General features: G+C 43.3%; 1 protein-coding gene across 6 annotated transcripts in view; it reads right to left on the bottom strand.

Annotated features, from left to right (window-relative positions):
• Window positions 1-2,861: 2,861 nt before the first annotated feature.
• Window positions 2,862-23,815, bottom strand: part of EGFLAM (EGF like, fibronectin type III and laminin G domains) — a 76,536-nt gene continuing 55,582 nt past the window's right edge. For 4 of the 6 annotated variants that reach the window (XM_063180135.1, XM_063180136.1, XM_063180138.1 and 1 more), the window contains 11 exons: window positions 23,284-23,409; window positions 22,303-22,546; window positions 17,921-18,032; window positions 16,248-16,364; window positions 13,881-14,061; window positions 11,544-11,567; window positions 9,364-9,442; window positions 8,343-8,486; window positions 5,792-5,875; window positions 4,472-4,575; window positions 2,862-3,955 (listed from right to left, as the gene is read on the bottom strand). In XM_063180135.1, coding sequence (XP_063036205.1) covers window positions 3,801-3,955; window positions 4,472-4,575; window positions 5,792-5,875; window positions 8,343-8,486; window positions 9,364-9,442; window positions 11,544-11,567; window positions 13,881-14,061; window positions 16,248-16,364; window positions 17,921-18,032; window positions 22,303-22,546; window positions 23,284-23,409 — 1,370 coding nt within the window. In that variant the 3' untranslated portion in view covers window positions 2,862-3,800. The remainder of the gene's footprint in view (window positions 3,956-4,471; window positions 4,576-5,791; window positions 5,876-8,342; window positions 8,487-9,363; window positions 9,443-11,543; window positions 11,568-13,880; window positions 14,062-16,247; window positions 16,365-17,920; window positions 18,033-22,302; window positions 22,547-23,283; window positions 23,410-23,815) is intronic. The other 2 variants (XM_063180139.1, XM_063180140.1) reach the window with 1 other exon arrangement.

Below are 23,815 nucleotides of genomic sequence, written 5' to 3'. Positions count from 1 at the left end.
GCCAGTCCTGTCCACAGGGACAGACAGCCAGGACCTTGCAGAGCTGCAGGCACCACAGGCGCTGGCTCCAGGCTGTAATTCATGAGTGAAATGCCTAAGAGCAGAATCAAGGGCACAACATCACAGTGCCCACAATGACTCAAACCAATGAAAAATGGAGCGGGAGAGAGTTGGGGAAGGGAAACACCTCCACCCCACCCTCCACCACCCAAGAAATTAAATGGTGATAAAAGATGGATCTGTCTGATGGGATGTGGCTGTTGCTCTCCCTGAGTAAACCAGGACTGTACCTTATCTACTCCTTCAAAGTGAGGAGATTTTCCCCTTGAGGGGTGATGCTGTCGTGGAGGCAGCTGAACATGCAGAGCTGGAACAATACATTTTCCACCCAGCTTGCTTTGCCATGCAAACAGAATGAAAACTTTTTCTCAAAAGGAAAGCCTTCTCAAAAGGAAAGCCTGGCTGACAAAATAGCAACTTTTACAATAGGCAGCTATTTCAGGGTAATAGTCCATCCAGGGAATGGGCAACTTCCCAACCCTGGCAGCCTCCTCCTCCTCCTCCTCCTCCTCACCACGGCAGGTGTTCAGCCCTACCAAGTGGAATATTACATGTTCTGGGAATAATGTGGAAAACTAGTAAGAAAAATAAGAGCTGCAGTTTAAGGAAGGAGATTAAATTGATTAAATTGCAAAGAGAGGTACAAGCTCTTGTGGTTGCTGCCTTCCCTGCTGGCTTGCTCAGGTAGCTGCAGCAGAAGGGACAGGGCTCCAACTGGCAGGAGCTTACCCTGCTCAGCACTGGGGTCATGCCTTGCATCTGAGTCAGCCCAAGCAATGAGTAATGTGACTAATAAACATTCCTGGAGACAGCGAGCAGCACATGCAGGCCAGTTCCTGGGAAAATGACTAATCACTCTGCCATTCCCTGTCCACCTTTCCCTTCTCCTTCCCTGACCCTGCGTCAGTGGGGAGGGTGGCAGACGGTGAGAGGGGCAGAGCCTCCACGTGTGGTCAGATGTTCCTGATTTTCTCGTACCTATCTCCTGTTCAGCCCTTGAAGTGGAAACCACAGTGGAAACACATGACCCAGCTTTACAGGAAGAGTGGAGACGTACAAGAGGGATGTTTCTCAGACTTTCTTTAAAAGGATGCAGGAAGGATCCTTTTTTTTAACTATTTAAACCACTCAGCATCGTTGCTATTTGTGCCCCCGCTCCCACCAGCCTGCACCGCTGCAGCTGCACTGCTCCTGCTCAGCCTGCACCACTGCTCCTGCTCAGCCTGCACCACTGCAGGGTGATGTTGCCAGCCCAGAATTCTGATGGGCAGAGTTGGAATCAGGCATATGGGGAGCTGCTCTTCTTTTCCCACAGCAACGACAGAGGTATTTCCTACCCACGCCCCTCCCTGCCCGACATTTCAGAAGAGCGGCTTTTGTTTTGGAGAAGCACCGCCTCGTACCAAAGCACCCGGTATTCTGCAGTAAATTATCTTAAAATAGAGACCTCTCCCACCAGATGTTTGTCTTGGAACTGGTCTCCAAACTCTGTGACAGGAACGAAAGGATGGGAAAGGCGAGGCACGTAAGGCAGAGCAGAGGATGATGCTGTTTGTGGAGCAGGATAGAGCCCCATCCACACCAGCCCAGCATGTCCAGAGGGTCAGGGGTACAGCCAGACAAATCTCCCTACTCTGTGCCAGGTCACGACAGGTCACTAGCATCTGGAAAACCCCTCAAGCTCATAAGATGTGAATTTTCCCTCTCAGGCAGCCAGCAGCTCAGACACGACCCAAGGCTGTGTCAGGCCACTCCCACAGGGCTACACTGAGTAGACAGAAAAATCTTCAGCCTCCAGAAATTTTAGTTTTCACTCTTTTTCCAACTCTACACATTTTCCTGTTACATCCCAAGGCATCCAATTCCATTTTTTTTAGTTTCAAAGGCACATCTTGATCTGGTATACTTTATCATGCTTTTTCCCAGCCACAGAGGATTTCTCCTTCCCCATGGGGCTCCCAAGCCAAACAAAACTTTGCTTCTCCTGGGAGGAGAGCCATGAGTGTCTCCAGTTTTTCTGCAAGCTGAAGTCTGTGTCTTCTACCGACTTTTTCCCCCGTAGTATCATTTGAACAGGGAGTAGACACAGGTGCACATCACATTATGGCACCACTGCTGCCATTTTCCTTTTATTTTCTGTTTGTTGTAAGTGCCTGCATTTGTTTTTGACCACTGCTACCTTAAGGAGCACAAATCTTTCATCTAAGAGATCAGGGTGTCCCTTTAGCATGCAGGACAGGAGCTGGGGTATCCTTGGCAGGAATTTGTACCATTATCTAGGTCTAAGTGTAGGTGGGCTGAATCTAGGGAATGTGTGTGAGCTCTCAGGGGGCCGGGAACACTCTGAGCACACTAAAAATGCAGCAGGAACCTTCTCACATCCATTGCTTTCACCACATCAGGTCCCTCCAGCTCACGGGCATTCAGATGAGCCTGTGCCCCTGGGGAAGTTTGTGGCTCCCCTGCCACAGGCACGGCAGGCTGTGGCGTGCCCGGCTGCATGGCTGGTCTCTCTTCCTCCCCCCAGCCCCTTCACAGGCTCACTCATCCACTTTGAACAGAGAATTAAGGAAGAAAAATCTCCAACTTAAGAAATTCTGGACCACACTTTCAATGTCTCAACAGCACTCTGTTTGCCTGCTTAAATTATGCTTTGGCAATCAAGGTTGTGTAAGTGCTGGTCCAGTGCCTAGAAAACATAACATTTTAAGAGGACTGTGACCTAGCAAGGTCTCTTGCAATAGCTTTTCTCACTTTTCTAAAAAAAAAAAATAAAAATTATAATACCACAGTAGCAAGTATTTGCTCTTTTTTTTCCTAATCTTTTAATCTGTTTAAGACAGGAAAGCTTCATAATGTACAATTTTAAACTGTCAAAATTTACAGAACAAAAAGAGTCAAATGTAAAACTGGTCATAACTCACAAATATCCCCATTAAAACTGTATAATACAGACATTAAGCCACAGGTCACTTTTCTATTTTTAGGAAAGTGTGCAAAGAGCTAATTGTATAGTACATGTAGATGTTAAAAGTGATGCCATGTAAGCAGGTCTGCTGCTGCTGCTATAAAAAATAGACAAGTATAAAATTACTTCTACAAAATTGGTTCATTTTTTTGTTGCTTGTAATAAAAAAGTAGACTTGTAAGAACTTTCCTCCTCAACAAACAACAACTTTTTGAAACCAGTCATTGTAACTGTTATCCTGCTACACAGGATGAAACATAATTTAGCTAAATCAGAGAGTGGTAGGGAGAACTGTTTGTTCCAGGACCCACATGTGAATGCAGGAGTATGCTGCCCGATGGTGTATTTGTTGAACAGCACAGTCACTGTATCACTGCAGGGTGGGATGATTGCAGGTGTTTCAAGATTGCTTCCTCTGATACTACAACAGATAACCTAAGGACCACAAAACACAGTCACTGAGCTACTCTTATTTGTAACACCACACTTTGCCGTTTGCACTGATGCACAACCCTTAGCACTCACTAAACACTTAAGGGGTAGAGGGCACGGTTCATACACAAAATGCTTGGTTTCATTTGGACAGGAAAGGAGAGGGAATGAGAGGGGAATAACGTTCTTTTTCTTTTCCTTGTTTTTGGGTTTCCCTTTGGCTTTGTCACCTTCCCAGACGGGCAGCACGGTCTGGCTGCAGAGGTCGGTGTCAGCCGGCTCCCGCTCAGCCACACACGCACGCACACGACGGGTCCTCAGCGCCGGGGTCCCGCTCTTGTCACTTGGTCCCACACGTGTTGATGTTCTTCCCGTTGGCAGCATCCTCCACCAGCGAGATGTGGTAGTCCGTGGAGAGCGTGAGGTGGGAGATGCAGCCCACCAGCCCGCGCAGGTACTGCCGGTTGGTGTGCAGGGCGATTTCCCTCATGCCCCCTGCGGGAAAGGCAGCTCTCAGAAACTGCTCCTCACCAGCACGGGCCCCTGCTCCTGCCTGGCAGGCTGCACACCCAGCAATGCCACCCCTAGTAATGCAACTCAGAAGGGAATTTTGATTTATAGGTTGCTTTGTGTTGTTTTAAGTAACGATTTTAAGCACTTGAAACTACAGAGGGGATAAGCAGGAGGTAATGAATTAGGACACTAAGTATTTATTCAGAAATTGTATCATCAGTAAGACCTGAGTCAGCTTGAGCCCAGGTGGGGGGTTTCTAGCTGCCTCTGGCTGTTTCTCTATGTACCTGCCAGGAGTTCCACAGGGTGTCCTATAGTGCTCATCCCTCCTGATTCCCATTCCCCCATCCCACTCAGAGAGGCCTCCTCACACAAAACTCCTGTGGCAGACTGGAGGCTGCTCTGTGACACCTCCACCAGGAGCTGGACAGAGCTGGACACCCCTGCCTTGCAGCTGACCGCACTTATGTGTCCTGAATATGAAGAATTAGCACCCACCTACGTAGAGATCTCCACTGATATTTAACTGCCTCATCTTCCCAGGGGATTTACCGGTCCTGGCACCATAATCGTCCACGGTTACTTTGCCAGACTGTCCATCCCTGAAACAAAAAGGAAACCACTCTCATTCAACCAGCCTACAGTCAGAAGGGAGGAGGAGCAGTGGCATTTTCCACTTGCCAGGAGACTTGCCACAGCAACTCAGAGCAGAGCCGGGCTCATGGTGAAGGCTTGGATGGAACTGGGAAGCCCCACAGACACAGCGTACTCAGGCCATCCAGACTTTTCAGGTTTTAGGATTTTTTTTTAGAGATTTAAAAGACCTGCAAAGTGTGCAGGACACATTTTCAGAGCAGAAAATGCTGGAAAATAATCAGATTGTACAGGTAGGGGACATAGGAGAAGGGCACATTCTGACCTATTGTTAAAAATCAAAAGTAATGTTAAAAGTGAAGAGCAGAAGTTTCAACACCAGGGAAAAATGGGCAAGCTATGGTAAAACTTACTTTTAGGCAGTTTTGTTACTCACTAGAGATATTTTACATATGGTTAATAACAGTATTAACAGGAAAGCTACTTGATGGGTCCTATTCTCCCTGAATTTGGTAACAAGTTGAGCTAAATGTGATTTCCAAGGAATCAACCTCTCATGAAGAGAGGGATGTATGCTTTCCCTGCTAGACACAGCAGCCTCCCATGAGGTAATGAGTTATAAATATGAGTTATATATACACTGCAAGATGTCTGCACCTCCTCCAAATAGAAAAACTAGGTTTACACTGTCTGTTCTCCAATGCTTGTGCCAGCCCACAAAACGCTCACCAGGGAATTTTAAAATGCAGACATTAAAGAAAAATACTCTTGACCAAAATGGTACGGGTTTAACAGAATGTCTGTCACAGCCCCAGAATAGCCCTGCATGACTTTGGCAGCCTGCCCTGAGCTGTGCCGAGCTGGCACTGTCACCTCAAACACAGCAATCCTTGTGCACTTCATCCTGAAACAGCCAAGCTGCTAACAGCTCCACTCTTAAGCGAGGTGTGAGTGTGGAGCCGCAGTGATTCACACCCCACCAGCCCCCAGGGACACCAACCAGCATCTTTAATGGCAGGGTGGCCCCCTGGTGCCCCCAGATGGAGCCTGCCCACTTATTGAACTCTGGCTCTGTGCCACCCAGGTGCCCCAGATGGAGCCTGCCCACTCACCGAACAGCTTTGACTCTGTGCCACCCAGGTGCCCCAGATGGAGCCTGCCCACTTATTGAACAGCTCTGGCTCTGTGCCACCCAGGTGCCCCAGATGGAGCCTGCCCACTCACCGAACAGCTTTGACTCTGTGCCACCGGCCGTCGCTGAAAGAGCCGTTCACTGTGATGGAGGCAACGCCGCTGCCCAAATTGTAGCTACAGTTAAAAAAAAAAATTGAAATGTTACTGCCTTCCTTGAAAGGACCTGCTCAGGCATCCTTACTCCCTTTTGGCTCAGATTCTGAGGCAAGCAGTGGAGTCCCAGCACAGCAGTGCTCTTATTTTGTAAAGTCAGTCTCATGGACAAGCAGGAGAACTCCCTGAGTCAGAGTGGGTGCCATCTCCACCTTCCCATGGGAGCAGGATGAGAGCCTCTGCATGGCCATTCTTCCCCAAAGCAGGGGACTATGAAGGTCAGTGATCTACAGTTTCAAATATGGCAAATAAATAAATTTCTGCAAGACCAAATAAGCATGCAATCCATAACTGATCTACAAACCGTCTGGAATATAGGGAAGGTTGAGACCTGTGATGTTAGAAAAGATGAAGTCTAATAAATGCAGCTGCTTCAGCTTGCCACTCTAATTATTTCTTTGTGCTTGCTTCTACTAAAATAACTCAGCAGATATAATGTCCCCATCATGTTTACACTTCAGGCATCTTAATTTCTGGGTCCCTGAAGCTTGGGCCAACCTTAACAAAAGAGAAGTAGCTGCTACAGCACAGTGAGCTATTGAGTGCTCCGGATGAGCTAGCTGCTGCTGGACTTCAGCCTGTACAAAGCAGGAGGGATTAAAGCCAACATCACCCCCTCTCCAAAAAAGACTGAACATGGAATGAATTCATTGCCAGGCTGAGGTTCTGAAGAACAGCACATTAAACTGTGAGCTGTCCAGTGCAAACTGGTTACCCTAAATTTGTGTCCTCCCAGGGGTTTAAGAGAGTCTCAGGCAAGCACCCCCTTTTACCCAGGATGCAGACACCAGTCTAAGTCAAAAACAGCAAGAGGATTTGAGTGTTCAGGACTGCATCTAAATGTTAGACCTTTGATAACAGAAATGAGATTCATATCCCTTATGAATCCCACTACAACAGCTATCTCCCTACAACAGTGAAGTAACCCTTGACAGAAGCAGGGAGCAACAGAAAGAATTTCTAGCAGCAAGTACACTGTACAGGGAATAAGGGCATAGAAAATGGGAAAGTAGAAGTGTGGTTTGGATTTCAAATTGGATCAGAACACAGACATCTAAACTTGAACTGCAGGAAAATTCTTCAGACAAATTCACAGCCCTGATAGTCTCTTGACTTCACCTCTCAAAAGATGAAAATCTAGCATGAGGATCAAGCTTTCAGAATTTTTTTTTCTGCATTTGTCCTTTCACCATCTTCTCTGATGCTCCCCTTCAGTAAGCAGTTATTGCTTATGAGGGTTTTATTTTGGTAGATTAATTTTTCACCTTCCTAAATGAATGTGGAATGTACAAATATTTCAGTAAAATTCAGCTGGTTTGGACTAAAGCATTTGACTATCTCCGAGGAAGAGCAGCAACCTAATAAAAATTGGACTATGTTTTGGAAACAGAACAGAGTGGCCACTTAGTATCATGCATGCTAGAAAGACAATACCTTCCAAAGACATTTAAACAACACACCACTTCTGCAGAGTCAGTTCCTTGTTTATAAATCAATGAGGAAACTAAGAGTTTTTGCCAAGTTAGCCACTGTTAAATCACATTTTTAAAAAAGCTTTAAAAGAAATTAATTTAAATAGAAATGTGCAACTTATCTATACATTCATGGTAGCAAAGAGCAGCCAGTTAAGTAAAGTAAAAAAAAAAAAATAGCTTAAATAATACTCTCTGCCACATGATCAGTGGTATCTCACAACAATCCATGACAGTGATGGCATCTGTGATTTGCTGTTTCAGTGTTTGTCTAACACAACCTAAAGGAGCACCATGAGGAAACACAAGCCTTTCAAAACACAGGACTCCCAAAAAAGCATCATGCAAAAACTTGCACAGGGTGTGCCTGAGTGACTGCCAGGGAGAAAGAGATGCTGGAGCAAGACCCCAGCATTTCCCAACACTCCCCAGTTTCACCATTTTGGCAGTGGTATTACTGCTTAATTAATGATTCTGTGGATGGTGGCAGAAACAAGGTGTGGTGTGTGTCACAGGGCAGGATATCTGGGGGTTTGAGGTGGTGGAAGCCCTGGTCCTGTGTGCACTGTCTGGCAAAGGGTGAGCCCACAGCGAGCAGTGGCACCACCAAAGTTTGTCTTTGACCCCTGCCAGCCCTGCCCTGCTCCGCCAGAGACAGATTTAATGGGTATGTGGGGGGTTTACCAAGAGTATTCACCCCCTCAGAAGAAGGCTTTCAGAAAATCACTATAACGCCCTGATATCTGAAAAATTGGGAAGGAGGAGTGATGCAAATCTTGCAGCACATCACCTCTTCAACTTACATCCTCTCCCAGACAGAAGATGGGACCCATCATTGAAAAAAACTTTGAGGATGAGATTGTCTCACACTGTGCCAAGGGACAAGTGCACTGTATGTGTTGTAGCAACTCCTTTGAGCCCTGTGTGTTACACAAACAAGGGAAAGAAAAGCTCACCTGAATATTAATGCTCCCTCCTGAAGGCCTAGAGAGATGAAATCACTGTTGGGTCGCATGGGACTGTTTCCCCTCCACATCAAAAGGCCTTCCTTCATTGTGGTTTTAAACCTCATGAACACGTTCGTTCTTGTTCCTGATACCCTGTTTAATGTAAAAGGAGGAAATAATAGTAAAAAAATTAAATTGTGCCAGTCTTCTTTCAAAAAAACATAAAAGCTTATGCAGTATTTAGTCTCTGCTGGTCTGGTGGGTTACTCTCCTGCAACTCATTTACATGCTGATCTGTGAAGGATTCTGGCTCACATCCCCATTTCCATCATTTCAGAGCATGGGAATTTAACTCATCTCTCTACACAATAGCTGCTAGGTTATTCCATATAATTAAGAGAAAATCCTTTTAGTCCTCTAGCATAGTGTGAAATCCAGCCCAAAAAGCAGATTTTGAGAATGCCTAGCAGATGTGATGCCCTCAGAAGCCAGAGGAAGGAGCATTAGAAGGGCAAATCAGTAAGTCCCAGTAGGTGGAAGGTGAGGGCACTGGTGAACCCTTCTCTACTCGGTGCCTGAAATAAAGGTAGATGGAGGAATCTGTTGAAAGAAGCCAACATTTGCGGGAATGTGGGGATGTTCTAGGATACAAAGCAGTCAAAAAAGTAACCTTGAGGATCTAAATGTTAGGCTAAAGCAGGAGTTAAAAAGGAGTTAAGGTCCTTAGTCTCTTTTGAGACACAAGCCCTGTATGGCTGTTCTTTGCCCTCAGGGAAAAACCAGTCCCTCTCTGTGCCAGACATAGGTGTGCTATTTCTTGACAGGCTGCAAGATGCTCAAGTATAATAAACAAAGCCACAAGGATATGCACTTAAAATGTATTTTTCCCTGAAATGTAAAAATATGGCAGAAATATAGTTAGAAATATTGTAAGTATGGCTTAAAACATGTACTACTCTCTCACACATAAGGCTCCTAACATTATAACACTTAAGAAACAGAATATTTAGGTCCACAGGAGATACATTACCTTTTCAGGATATCTGGATTATCATATGTGAGGTAACTGCGACCAATAAATTGTGGGATTTCAATTGCTTCTGTAATGGCTGAGAAGTAAATACAACAAAATGAAGATAAGTGTCAGATAGCTGACTTGGAAATGGAAGGAAAAAAGAGACACGACTCTTTTACTGATTTACTGCTGCAGTGGCAGGTACCTACCAGTGGCACAGAACTGAGCTGAACCCACACTGCTCTGCAAACAGGCACTGCCAGATTTTGCCCAAATGTAGGGGCAGCAGTTAAGGGAGTTTAAATGGCTGACAGTCCCTCTGCTTACAGCCTCCATGTCAGGAGCTTAATGTATTGCTCCACTACAAATGTTAGTGCAGAAAATTATGAAGCATTGGGAAAACATTGCAAATTTTCTCTTTACCCCCATTTCCACATTTCTTCATTCTCTGTGTGCTCCAACACTCCCTCTTGCCAGACTGCGCATTAACCACCTTTGTTTATAGGCTGAGAAACTCCTCCCCAGCTGCTAACAGAGCACCACATGCAGAGCACATTAGGGACCTCTCACCCTGCCAAGGGAGGCTGAGGCAGCACACACAACCTGCGAGCTGCTCTCTGTTTTCTGTTTCAGTGTCTGTGACTGCCCTGAGTGGCTGCTGCCTGCCCAGAGCCCAGCCCTGGTGAGCAGTGTGGGGGGCAGGCTGTCTCAGGGAGGAGGCACAGAGCCCCACACCACTTTAGTCCATTGAAAACAGCTGGGACTATGCTAAAGGCTGCATGGCAGAGGCTGTGGAGCCCTTTGGTGCACTCAACACTGCAGTGCAGCCTTGGGGGTCTTTTTCTGTGTCCCCCATACAGCATTTCTCTAGGGACAGCCCCAGGTGCCCCTGTGGTGTATGGCTGGGACAGTGGCAAACACTGCAGCCAGAACTGGAGTGGGTGCACTGCTGCCCACAGAGAAGACTGTGGCAAAATAATTCAGCTGTGTGACATAAACAACAGAACATCCCTGATACAGAGCCCTTCACCAGGCTGTGAGCACTGGCCCAAACAGATTTTTTTGTTGAGTGAACATCCTACAGTTTGTTGCTGATCTCCCACAACTGACTGCTGCATTGCATTAATATAAGCCAGTTGTATCAATTACTTAAAATAGGTGCCTTCATCCTATTTTCTTACTGAGGAATAATCCCTTCAACCCACAGCTAATCCCATCTATATAAATTTCAAGCTTTCCAGGGCAAGGGCCTGGCTGGGCTTTCAGAGCTCAGCGTGACACAGATATGCAACAATTGGTGTGTCTGGCAGCCAGCAACAGTAATATGAAATTTAGCTCTAGGTGCCAAGACTGAGAATTTTAGACAGTGATGAATGACTGTTTTCATCCATAGTGAAATCAGGAAAGCTGCCTAATGTGTCTAAAGAAACCACCACAGGCCATGTCCAGCCTGCAGTCTGCCAATGGCGTTGGAAGATTGCAGAAAGTTGTGTTACACTGGCCAAACATTCCTCGCCAGGTCTGACACTTCCTGCACTGGACAGCCTCTGATGGCAGCAGAGCATGAAAGGAGCCCTTGTTCCCCCTCCACATCCTGCACTGGAGCCCCACTGCTCTTGCCTTCAGCAGGGAGAGGTGTCCACGCCATGCAGCCACCTTTGCCTGTGCCAGAGTACTCTGATTTCCTCTAGAGAGCTTAATGGGCATTTACCTCTGCTTGCTCTTCGTTTGTTTCTCTGAATCTGAGTGCAGAAAAACAAGCAAATTTTAGCAGTGCCCTTGATGCAGCCAGGATCTTTGCAGCTGCAAGGGAGCAGAGCCAGTAAGGAGATCTAGGACTACACACCTTCATTCTTTGCTCATCATGATTCAGCAGACCAGCACCAAAACCCTCATGCCAAGCAGGAGTGAGCTCTGGACTGCAGGGCAGCCTCAAGTCACACCACAAAACCCTCAGCCAGCTACCTGGCCCTCTGCTCTGCAAATACAGGGACAGCTCTATAGCCACTGTTCTGAGCTTGGCAAATGTGTTGGGTGAAGTTTGAAATATCAACAGCATGATGTTTAAGGAAGTACTATATAACCTTAGAAAATATTTTGGCTTAATGACAGAAACTTGACAGGCTCAATGGAAACCCAGCATCCAGACAAACACACAATGACAGAGCAGTTTTCACACAATTTGCAGTACTTACTGTTCAGGCAGTAACTTCCACACTCTGCAGTGAGTCAGCACAAAACAAAACAAGAACATTCTGGGTTTATTATTCTAAAGCATAAACATTTCCTTTAGCCCAATTTCATATCCACTTTTCTACACATGTGTAATCTCCCACCTACTATTTGCATAAGTGGCTACAATCACCTGTGAAGGTAGTACTATTTTCATAACTGGTTTGCTCCAAGTATCTCTATTTGTCTGCTCAAAACACACAAAGGGACAGACAGGTGGGACCAGCAGCAAGTCCTTCTGCTACTCCTGTTTCTCAAATCTCAGTGACTCACCAGATTTTACCCAGGGATCAGCTCTAGCCAAGAGAAAACAAGAGTTTGCTGTTCTATTCTATCTTACAGTTAAAGTATAAAAATATCTTTAGCACTCCCCCAGCTTGGACAGAAGATATAAAACTTAGCAATGCCAGCAAAAACTCTATTGAATTTTCAGCTAATGATCCATTACATTATAAATCAATATCTCATATACTTCATACAAGCATTACTTGAGTTTTTAAGTGGTGTGTATAATTTTGAACAATGAGGTGAGCTCCATCAAAAGCACTTTGTTTTTTAGGGTTTTTTACAACAGCCTACCACCAAGAAGGATGGAGACAGCACCTTCACCTCACATACCTTCTGAGTGCACTAACCAAAACCCTGTTGTGAAACAGAAGTGACACAGATACGCATCTCACCTTAACAATATCTACATCCCAACAAAGACACAGGTAAGGATTATTTTGAGGAATCTCTTTCAGGTGGTTCTTATCAAGGCTGAGGTTCAGGAGCAACTCCATGCTCTATGCACATCTATCAGAAAAACTTTCAATTTTTTGGGGTGGCTGAGGTTGCACAAGTGCAGAGAGGTTGAGCTGCACCTGAATAGGAGCCACAGATATCAGGAACAGAAACCAGCTGGCTCATGCTTTTGGACACCGTTAAAAATGAATAAAGATTGGATTCACATAGGCAGCAGCACCCAGCATCTGGCTAAGTCATAGGCAAAAGTGCTTCAGACTGTCTCTGAAAGCCTGGACATGCACTGAGGTGACAGCAGGGAGGACATGCCGGCCAAGTGGCACCACTGCTGATAGCACGAGGTCAGACACTGTTCCCTGGGCTCAGCACAGGCCAGGAGCTGAGCAGGGGTGGGGAGCTGCAGCCCCAGCACTGCCCACCAAACAGGCAGGCAGTCACACACCTGGCTGCAAAGCATTCCCGTGAATGACTGCCCTGGGACACATGTTGGTACTGCTGCAGATATCATCTTGAAGTCAGGAATTTAGCACCCTGCACACACCTAGAAAGTCAAAATCCCAATTCTCCTGCACCTCTACAAAAAAGCCAGTGTAAATGATGTTGTTTCAGCTCTTAGTTAGACCACAACAATGTAAGCAAAGCGGTTTCTCGCATTGCATTTTATTATAATGCTTTTGTTCTAAGATATTGTCTGTTTTGAGAAAAAAGCCAATATATTCATTGCAATTTAACCAAAACCACTACATTTAACTTTGAAGTTTATGACTGTGAGAAATGAGGCAGTGGGTGAGGATAATAATGTCAGCCAGCTCTTTTGAACCAAGTTTACTGTTACATTACAAAACCTCCCCTCAGGAATTTTTTAAGATCAAGCTTGACAGAAGTGAAACGACTCCATCTAGTGGAATAACCCAAAGCACAGTTTTTAAACACTTTTCTTGCAATCTTATCCCTTTCCTGAATCTAGGGTTTAAATTATTACAGTGGCTCCGAAGAAAAGAGAATAATGTGCACGTGGATGAATTTTCTCCTTGGTGGTGTCCTTTGCCCCACCAAGGCAGGATCTGGGCAGATGGTGCAATCTCTCCATCAGAGCAGTCAGTGCCTAGAACAGGGGCAGACCCTTCTGTGTGTGAGAACAGCGCTTGCTGTCAGCTGTATGGCGGATAAAATTACAAGGGTTATCCATGCTCATGCTTCAGGATGTAACATAACTGCTGGCTGGAGGACCCTGGCAGGAATTCCCCCTTTGCACAGCACTGCACAATGTGGGATGTGTACCAAGTGTGTGGGTTCACTGTTGTTCACCACAAGCAACCAGATACCAGGTTGCTATCTATGGATCCTAGCCCCGTGCTGGGATAACAGTTACCACATTCCTAAATAACAAAACAAATTCTTCCCTAGATACATGGAAAGTGCACAGATAATAGGGGTTCTCTGGCCTCCAGGGTTTCTATTTAAAGGCATGTGTACAGCAGCAGTTGCAGGTGCTAAATCTTCCTTATTTGTGTGATCAGCTCCTGACCCCTGGGTTGATATCCAGCCCTTGTTACCTTTTTGGCAGTGCTGCCCATCGAAGCCCAGGGGACAGTCACACTCGTAGCTGTCCTTCTTGGGAACACAGGTGCCTCCATTGGCACACGGTGAGGTCACACAGGGGTGGGCAGCATTTATCAGGTTGATTCCAAAACTGAAATCCTGTTTCACATCAATTGTCCGGTCATTCAAGATAATCTATATGTTAAAAAAAAAAAAAAATGGTGTGAAAAGACAATGAAAAGACAAAAGACTTCCAAATCCAGAGTATCCTACTGCTAGTTAGATGACTCCTCTGAAAGACTTCATTGAAATGTAACTCTCAAAGCTTGGCCAAATCCTATTCTTGTGTGTTTTCCAGCTGCAGAGGTCCAACTCATACTTTTGCTCCTCCTGATGCCCTGGAGATTAATCTGTTTTGTGTCCTGTGAAACAGCCTCAGGCAACCCCTATAAGGGGTGAAGCTGTGTGGAATTTTCAGGCCCTTGCCTGAACACTGGTGCAATACTGCTTGTAGCTGAACTGTGAGCTGGGATGGTAAAATTAGATGAGTGCTGCTGAAGAAAAGCATTTCTGAGATCAGAAAACCCCCCAGGAGATGAGTGTTGACAACAGAAATACTAAACAGAACAGCTTGCTTTTCACATTTTCTATTGCTTTCTAGTATCTCATCTTGCCTGAAAGAAGCTAGAGTTAAGATGAATGGAAAACATAAATAATGACTTCACAAAACTGTTTGTATATAAATGGAAGAGAACTGCTAAATGCTGGGATTTTTCCAATATGTCAGTAGCATATGTTCTCCAAAATAAACCAACATTTGTATATCTCAGCTGACATCTCAGCAAGAGAGATTGCATGCAGGCACAGCATCTGATCTCAGCTACATCAAAATAAGTACATCTTTACAAACAATACATTTTAAAGCCAGGACTGAGAAAGGTAATAGCTGCTCTGGCTCCTGATAACCTGGACAATGCACCTTAAGGGATCCAGACCAGAGAAGAGGTTACATAAAGCACCACACAACTCTAACAGCAGAAAAAATATCCAGTCCTGTCATGTAATGAACCAGGGAAACCTCCATTATATTTTCAGCTTCTTTCTAAATTTTGTTGCAGAGGTTAACAAGCCTCCACTCATAAAAACATGTCTTTTGTTTTAAACTTCTATTCAGTTTTCAGCCCTTGTCTCTCATAATGTCTTTTTCTGCATAATTCGATGACCATGTATCCAAAGAAATCTCATCCTTATCTAGGAACTAGAAGACCACAATAAAGTCACTTCTCAGACTTATCTAACTAAACTAAACGTATTGTGATCTTAGGTCTTTCTATGCACAGCATATTTTCCAGTATTTGGTGATGTTTGCAGCTCTGTTTCTGTATAGTTTTCCAAAATCCTACCATGTGTAAAGAAGGCAACCAAATGTTCCCCGTGCCCAAAAGGCAGGCAGTACTTTTCCTTGACATCCCATTCATGCCTCTGAGAATAAAAATCCACCTTACTAACTACATCATAGAGATAAAGGCTCACACTCTGCATTTCCCAATACTTATCAGTGCCTTTATTGTACGACCCCTCACCTTGTAATTGTAACCTCTGTTAATTGCTCCCAGGCTCTCTATCTTGCATCTCAAAATACATTGTGTTTAGTCAAGTCTACCTTCCCAATGGTCTTCACGTGTCTGACCTGTTCCTATCACTATTATTCACTCCCTCAGTTTTCCTGAACTTTATGCTTTCTGCTGGACAGCTGACAAAGGCAGTAAAAAGTGTCAGACTGAGTGACTGAACCATTTACACTGAACTACAATTATTTTTCTATCCTGGAGCAATTGTTAACTGTAGAGCTTTAAATTATTTTTTTTTTAAACCCTATGTTTAAAATTGTGGGTTTATTTGTTATTTCTTTGCACTAATCTGATGCAATTCACTCCTCTAACACTGTGAGGATTCAGGGCCAACCTTTCAACTTTATCCAATTATTTTAGGTATGTTTAGAAAGAAAAATGTAAGTTCAGTTTGCACTTTCATTTGATTATTTACTAGGCCTTTACAAACTGCACTCATGCTGAGGTGACCACATGGGAACATCATCCCTAAGGTCTGCTAACAATGGAAAACATCTCCTCCATTCATGTGCCTCATATAAAATTGTAAGAGGGGAAAGCAGTATGGTGCTCATCTCCATGGTGGTGTAAGAATGCACTAGGCAGACTTTTCACTGTGAAATAATCATTTAACCACTTCATGGTGGGCTCCTGAGGAGAAATCCTTGATTATTTTGAATATTGCCAGTTGAATAATGGCGGGTTTGCATAAAAAGCATGCATGGATACAACGGAAATAAATGCCCACAGTGTGTTTCTCTGGGCACACACCTTCTGGATGCTCCCACTGAAGGGTCTGAGGATCCCAGAGTTCTTCTTCACATCATCATAATTAGGGACTCCACCAATGAATATTTCAGAGCTGCATTTAATCTGTGTAAAAGCCCCCTGCAAGAAACATAGAATAGAATTTTATTAGAATAGCTTCTATATTAGAAATGCTTCTGTCTTCAGATTAGCCCACATGAGTTGTCATATAGCTTATTTCAATGCCTCTTCTTTGTACAATCAAGAAAGCCACTGTGGAATACTCTTGACAGACTTTACACTATCCCTGTCAGAAGTAGCTGAAAAATCTCAAGTATTTCAAAATGGCAATACTGAAGGAAGAAAGAAAGGAAAATGACTCATTGTGTTTTCTGACTACACATCTAGCTATATTTGCAAAGACTTGAGGTACACTGATATAAATCTGTAACCAGAATTGGGTTCATAAAGCTAAAATCAGAGCAAAGTTCATGCAGCAGAGACTCATTCAGTATTTCCAACATCTAAGTGATAACCTACTGGAAGATATGGGGCTAAATTAAAGAGACATTGAGTTTGCATCAATTACCAGAAGCAGCTGCTCAGGATACCTGATGGGAATATTCAGGGTCCTGGAGTTAATGGGAAGACATTTAACAGCTAAATACAGAATAACTGTGTAACTCCAGTCCTGCAGGAGCTTCTGTGCCTTCATGGTTCCCAGTCACCCTCCTCCTGGAGCATTGCAATACAGCACTTAAGAGAAAAAAAATGGGAGTGTTCACCTTAACTCATCTATCTAAAGAAATCTTGAGTGCTCCAGTCAAATGTTTCTCACTCAATTTGTTTCCTGACAGACAACGGGAATTTCAATTTGTTTAAATTTTTGAAGAGAAGTCAAAGTTTTGGTAAAAAAGTTTCCCAGTTTTCTGAAAAGCCTGCTATGGGATTTTTCTGCTATGGGATTTTTTTGCTACAGGATCTGGAGTCTGGTTTTCTGTCTGCACTCTCCACTAGGTAAAAGACATTTCCCAAGCAGGTCTAGCCTTGGCTTTTATCAAGACAGAAAATGTATCTCTGTGCCGGCATTTAAGTGCTTAGAGTGAATATCCTGCTTGGTACAAGTACAGTTTCCCTTTATCACAAATTTGACTCACAATGATCACTTGGTGAGTGAAGAACAAAAAGCAAGTCATCAACTGTCTAACTGCTCCAGCACTTACTCTGGCCTGCAAATTACTTTAGCAAGAAGAAGACAAAGAAACAATTCTCTTCAGGCCTACCTTTCCAGGACAACATTCAGCAAGAGGTAAAAAAAGACTGGGCACAAACTTTTCAGCACGATACTTCCCAAATTACATCTCTCACAGTGCACACATTGCTAACAGACTTAGCCACAACAAGAGCTAACAGAAGAACCTCAGGAGGATATATGAGCCAGAATGAAAATGCGAGTCCAGTTCCATGTCAGGAGCAGGCACAGTCGGGTTCCAGTGAGATCCCTGCCTTTATGGGTGTCCTTGCCCTCAGAGGGAAGACCTTACACACAAATTCCCAACTCTGGGCCTAAGAAAATGTTACCCTAAAGTGTACACTGTTTTAAGCTAGTAAGAGCTTTGAGAGCAACTGTGCAGTCTACCATGCAATCACTTTACAGTCCAAGAGCTGCCTTCAGGACAAGTCTGCCAGGAGCTCACCTCTGCCATCCCTTCCACTGGCCTCTGTGTGTCCACCTGCAGGATCCCATTCTTGGCCGTGCGAGACACTCGCAGCTCGTGCCACTGGCCCAGGCTGACAGGCTCCTCACTCCTGTTTTAAGGGCAAGAAAATTTTCAAGCATGTAACACTGCGCCTTTCTGATACTCTGCAATGTTAAAAAGTCAAGTCCTCTGGGATGATTTTCTAAATAAAAAAGAAGTATCAGCCACTGTGATTCTTCCCTTATAAGGAAGTAACAATCTTCTGAGCCCCATCAGCAAAGACCATATATCTAGAGCAAATAACAAGCACTCTAGTTTTATTTATAAATGAAACACTATCACCAGCGCACACTTTAGCCACCTCTGTGCTAGTTTATCTGCTCAGTCATTTATAATACATAAAAATGAGTTTTTGTCTCAGCTGTACATCCTCAATTCACTAAAAGCTTCCCACTTAATGGTTGGTCTAGCCCCACATTCTTCATCCTCTTTTAAAACAGAACTACTTTGTGTTGGCTTATCAGCTCTATTTATGCATCCTGCTACATTGACATTGACACACACACACGTGCAGCCCGGATGCTGTACATAGAAGGGAAGTAATTAAAAAATTATCCTAATGATGTGATGAGATCTTGGCTAGGAACAATAATCCCCAGTTGTGCAACATATTCACCAGTCTCAAAGGAAGCATTTTTAAGCAGTTCTTACAATCTTTACAGGCACAGCACTAATATGAATAGCAGCCTGTATGAAGGGCAAAACCACATTCCCGTTCACAAGTTCTATAGATCTTTGTATCTTGTTTTCAAATGCCATTTTACTACACTGGTTAAAACATTTTATGTCTAAATGAGATGTAGCACTTTCCTCCAGGAGGACTGGAAACTTGTGTTTGATTTACTGACCAAGCTGGAAAAATCAGACTGTGTTACCTCAGACCCCTAAGATTTCCTAGCTTCAGTAAAAAAATACATAATTTCTGGGGATGAAATAATGTTTTGTATTTTCAGAATACTTGCATTTCAAAACAAAACAAAACAAAAAAATATTTTGAAATTAAAAACATGTAAAAAATTGTAATCTGGAATAGCGAGTCAATAGTGATTCAAATGCTGATTAAAAAACTTATATAATTTTGAAAATGTGAAAGCAATATTTTCTTTTTTTTATTAACAATCAACATCAGTTTTGAAACATTTCTGTTGTGGGTTTTTTTTTCTGATCCTTCAAGTTTTCCTAAAGCTCATTTTTGTCTATTTTAATGATGCTGGCAGTATTACTTGCATTTCTGAATGATACTTGGTTCACAAAACCTCCACTAAAAATATTATCAAGCAATGCCAGTCACTCGTCCTCCTTCTTATGTAGCACCATTGAGGGTTTAACTGTCTTGGGTAAATCAACAGCTAAGGAAATCTAATCACCTTGAAGAAGTCAACATATACATATAAAGGAATCAGATAGGTTTGGCTACATAGTAAGTGGCCATACAGACATTATCTCTTCTGCTGCTTAGGTCTCATCCTGCTGACCCTCCTGCTTTCCTAGATTTAATTACAATCAGGGATGATTAGGCCTTGCAGAGTCATCACTTCAGAGCTGCAAGCTCTTTTGTGGAATCATGAGCTTTTTGAAACCAGCATGAGTTTGGTAACACTTTCTTGTGATGTTTGAACACTCCTGGCTCTTCATGTGCTGTGGTGTTACTTTTTCCCATGTAAACCAAAGCTTAAAAAATATATCAGATCATAAGATCTTGATGCTGCTTGGCCAAGGGAACTCCCAACAGCTTCTCCTCTGAGACATTTCAGAGCTCAGGTTCTGCATGCCTTCTGCCTGTGGAGCCCCCAGAGCACACTGTGCTGCTTCCATCTATCAGGAAATCACAACCTTCACCAGCATCAGCTCTCCTACTGCTGCAGCTGATGTACACAAATAAGCTTGCCTCATCCTAATTATAAAGTTATTATGGCTGTGTTCTGATTATAATACAAAATCTAACAGCCTGGAGGTCCTATGGCAGAGGTATCAGGATGACCAGAGGTATACCCCTGTTACAGACACAGTGTAGGCATGACACAGTATAATTAAGATGGACTTTTAAGTAGACATTGACCAGGCAGGCATGAAAAGCAGGGAATCTATTTGTCGTGTTTAATCACTGACAGAGCTGATGACAGGGTGCGAGTCGCACATTTTATCTAGAAAAAGAGCTAACAGGACAGCCTGACAACTTTCACTGAATCCTGATGGTCTCCTGAGTCTCATCCATTCCTCAGCTACCTCACCACACTCTTTTCCTCCAGTGCATGTAGCTCAGGCAGTAGCTGCCATCCAGCTTGCTGTTCTGCTTTCCAGCAGAAAGGGGCAGTTTCTACTCCCAGGCATATGCTTGTGGCTCTCTCTACACTTCATAACACTACACATCAGTTAAAATTTAGTACAAGGTGTTTTGAAGTGCTACAATATTCTTGGAAGAAAAAAAATTCTACTGTAATATTTTATGGTTGCCAGTAACAGGAATTAGAAGGCTGCAATCACTAAAGATTGAAGGCTGTTGTAAGAAGGGCTATTCTAAGTTGGAGAAAAGGTCTCCAAAATTAGCTATTTCTGCCACTTTTCAGCAAGTGAATGGAATAGGGCAAGTATGAAGTGATTCTCCCCTTGATATATCATCTCAGCTTCTGGCAACTTGTCATTTAGCAATTTCCTGAGTCAGAGGCTGCATCCGTACGACTGTGTTTGATCTCCTTCAATGGAGCTTTCTTCAAATTTCTCCAATTTTTTTAACCTATTTATAGTTTTGGCATCTGTAACTTGCTGTGACGATTAGTTTCCACAACTTATTTATGTACTCCTCTGAAAAAAAAAACCAAACAAACCCCAAACCCAAAGAAAAAAAGTCTTATTTTCTTTGGTTCCTTATTTTCTTTGCACATTGAAAAAATACCGAATACTCATTAATCTCCATGCCATTTATTATTTTAAAACTTCTATCATACTTTGACCAAACTCTTTCTTTTCCAGGCTGAAAGGTCCTGCTGCGGAAGAGTTTTGTGGAAGATATTTCATTCCCTCTCCTGCACGTCAAAACTACTCTTCCTTCTTAATTTTGTTAATTTCTTTTGAAATGATGCAACCAGAATAGCAGCAAGTTTTCAAGACAGGGTGCATTGTGGGCTTCAGCAGAGGCATTCTTCCTTATTTCATTCCTAATAATTCTCTGCATTGTACTTAGGTATCTGTATTTGTCTCTAAACAGCTTGCTTTGCTTCCACAGAGCTATCCATGATGACTCCAGGATCTTTCTGTCTGACAACACTAACTGTTTTTCCACAGCTGCACATTGTTAGGCTTGTGCATTATTTTGCATTTGCTCCCTTTATATTTCATATCTAATTTTGTCTGCAAAACTGAATGGGTTTGTTTGCTTGAGTCCTCATTCATTGCAAAATCAGTGCATTTTCCCTAATCACAGTATAGTCAAAATTCCTGATGCCCATCCACAGGATTCATTGGTATGCAAGACTTGCAGAGTGTACACATTTTGCATAAACTTTATATAGATCATTTCTAAATATCAGGTCAGCCTGGTCAAACTGGCAGCCTCCTGGGCCATAATCCAAGATACTCAGTGCCTCTGTTCAGTCCAGTGCCTTTTCAGAAAGCCCAGGAACAGCTGCCCAGTGACTGGGCACTCAGCTACACAGGGGGAGAGAACAGTGGTTTTGAGGTATTTCATTGCTTCTATCCTCCTAGACATTAATTTTAGGATGCAATGAGTCACTTACAGAAGGTCTGTCTGGGAACTGTAGTGACCAGGTTAAACCACATATTTATGTTTTAGACAGCTTAGGTTGTATGAATTGGATGCTAGCCTCAGGTCCCTCAAAATCAGCACTATGAGGGAGTGGAGGGACATGGAGCTGTCTCTTCTTGCCCCACCTCCAGCCTGGCATCCCTGCTGGAACTGGAAACCAGAAAGGAGGATGCTCACATAAGTGCCAATATTGTGAAATCCTATGGCTAGAAAGTATATGCATGAAATATTTATAGATCCCCTAACAGTGTCATGGGAGCAAGAAGGGAATTACTGCAATACCATACAGACACAAATATAACAAGTTCAGTAAGACAAAGCATAAAGCTTTGAAATACACTGACATAGGAAAAAAATGGGGACAGGTCCCCTTGACCAAAATTATTGTGATTAATAGTGATTCTGTGCTTCCTCAGAAGCAAGCACAAGAGACCAAGGGGCTCGCACACCTCATGATAGGCTGTGACCCTTTCCAGCCCCCTCCTCTGCTGGATGAGCACCGTGGCACTGCTGGGAAGCAAACACCAGCTTTGGGGGGTGTTAACCATGCATTTACCTGATAACAGCTGTTCCTGAGCCGCAGTCAAACCTGAACTCCACGTAGCCAGCCACCAGGGTGATGGAGAGGAAGTCCTTGCTGTCTGTGTCGTAGCTGTACAAAAGGACACCAGTCTCTAAATCTGGACGAAATGTCAGCTCAAACTCCATGAAGGAAAGGTAATTCTGTGGTTCCAAGGGCCAGGGTGTGCTAGCAAATGATCTTAAGGATTCGTTGAACTGAGGTATGGCCAAGGTGAGTGCTGGAAATCCAGAAATCACAAGCAGATCACTTGAGGCTCAAACATAAAGGATTGACTCTTACCAACCAGTGTCTGTTCCTTGTGTTAAGTACTTAAGCTAATGATTAGCAAAACAGTCTGATAGTCTGATTTTTTTTCATCTAAATTAAAAATATTTTATAATCCTACCCAATACTAGTTAATCCATTCCTTTTCCAAGGATGTATTTGTACTGTAAAGCATTTTGTACCTTTTCTTTAGTGATTCATAATAGTGCCTTTCAAAGTAGCAAGCATGCACACAGTTGGTGGTAGCATGAAAATTTCTACAGCATAAAAAATATCGCCAGATGTATTTTACTACTTGCATCTCTGATATTAGTAGGCAATTGACATTATGTCCTTTACATTTCAAAATATACAACTGACACTGGTTTTAGAGGAAGGATTTTTTAAGATTAATGTGTAGCTGTAGAGTGGTACATTATTTTAACTTCTGAATAGGAATTTCAAGATGCTTAAGCACAGTTAGCTTAAATAAGCAAAGAGGTTTGAGAATAACAGATTATGTAGGAGCTGAATGTAGCTCCAAAGCAGTAAGGGAAGGGTTTCAGTACCTGACTTTAAAAAGATAAATTAACAAGTATTCTCTTCTGTCAGTGTAACAGTATGAGACCTCCTCAGATGTCTTTAAGTGGAAAACACATTGAACACTAAATAACACACACAAAGAAACAGAGGATCCCAGTATCCACTCACCTTCCTCACAATGATGACCCTTAAATCCAAGAGGACAAAGGCAAATATAAGAGTCTGCTTTGCTTGCAGTGCAGGTGCCACTGTTGATGCAGGCTGCCTCATCACAGATGCCACTGCTACACTCACCTAAACACAGGAGTCAGAACATTAAGTTATTGGAGAAGTTTGTCAAAGATTTATTTGCTGTTGATCGCTGCTACTAACCAACACAATTCGCTCTTATGCCTAGATTCTTTCCCAATTTGTCAAATGGTGTGTAATTTAGAAAAGGGAACTTGATTATTAGAATTTTTTTTTATATATAAGACCAGCAAGACACCTAATAAATAGCAAAAAGTAGCTCTTAGAAGCAAACCATGATAGAAATAACATTCAATCATTCCTTGGACTACTTATTGTCTGCTCTTCTTCCTATTTTCTCATAAGATACAAATTTTTCTGAATTGTTTACATGCACCAAGCCTGGCTTAATTGTAATTATCTTAAATGCTTCTTTGCTTACTATAAATTCATGCCATGCTGAGCATGGGAG

The sequence above is a fragment of the Melospiza melodia genome, chromosome Z (genome assembly GCF_035770615.1).
Source record: "Melospiza melodia melodia isolate bMelMel2 chromosome Z, bMelMel2.pri, whole genome shotgun sequence".
NCBI lineage: Eukaryota > Metazoa > Chordata > Aves > Passeriformes > Passerellidae > Melospiza > Melospiza melodia.
This window is presented reverse-complemented; position numbering and strand designations above follow the sequence as displayed.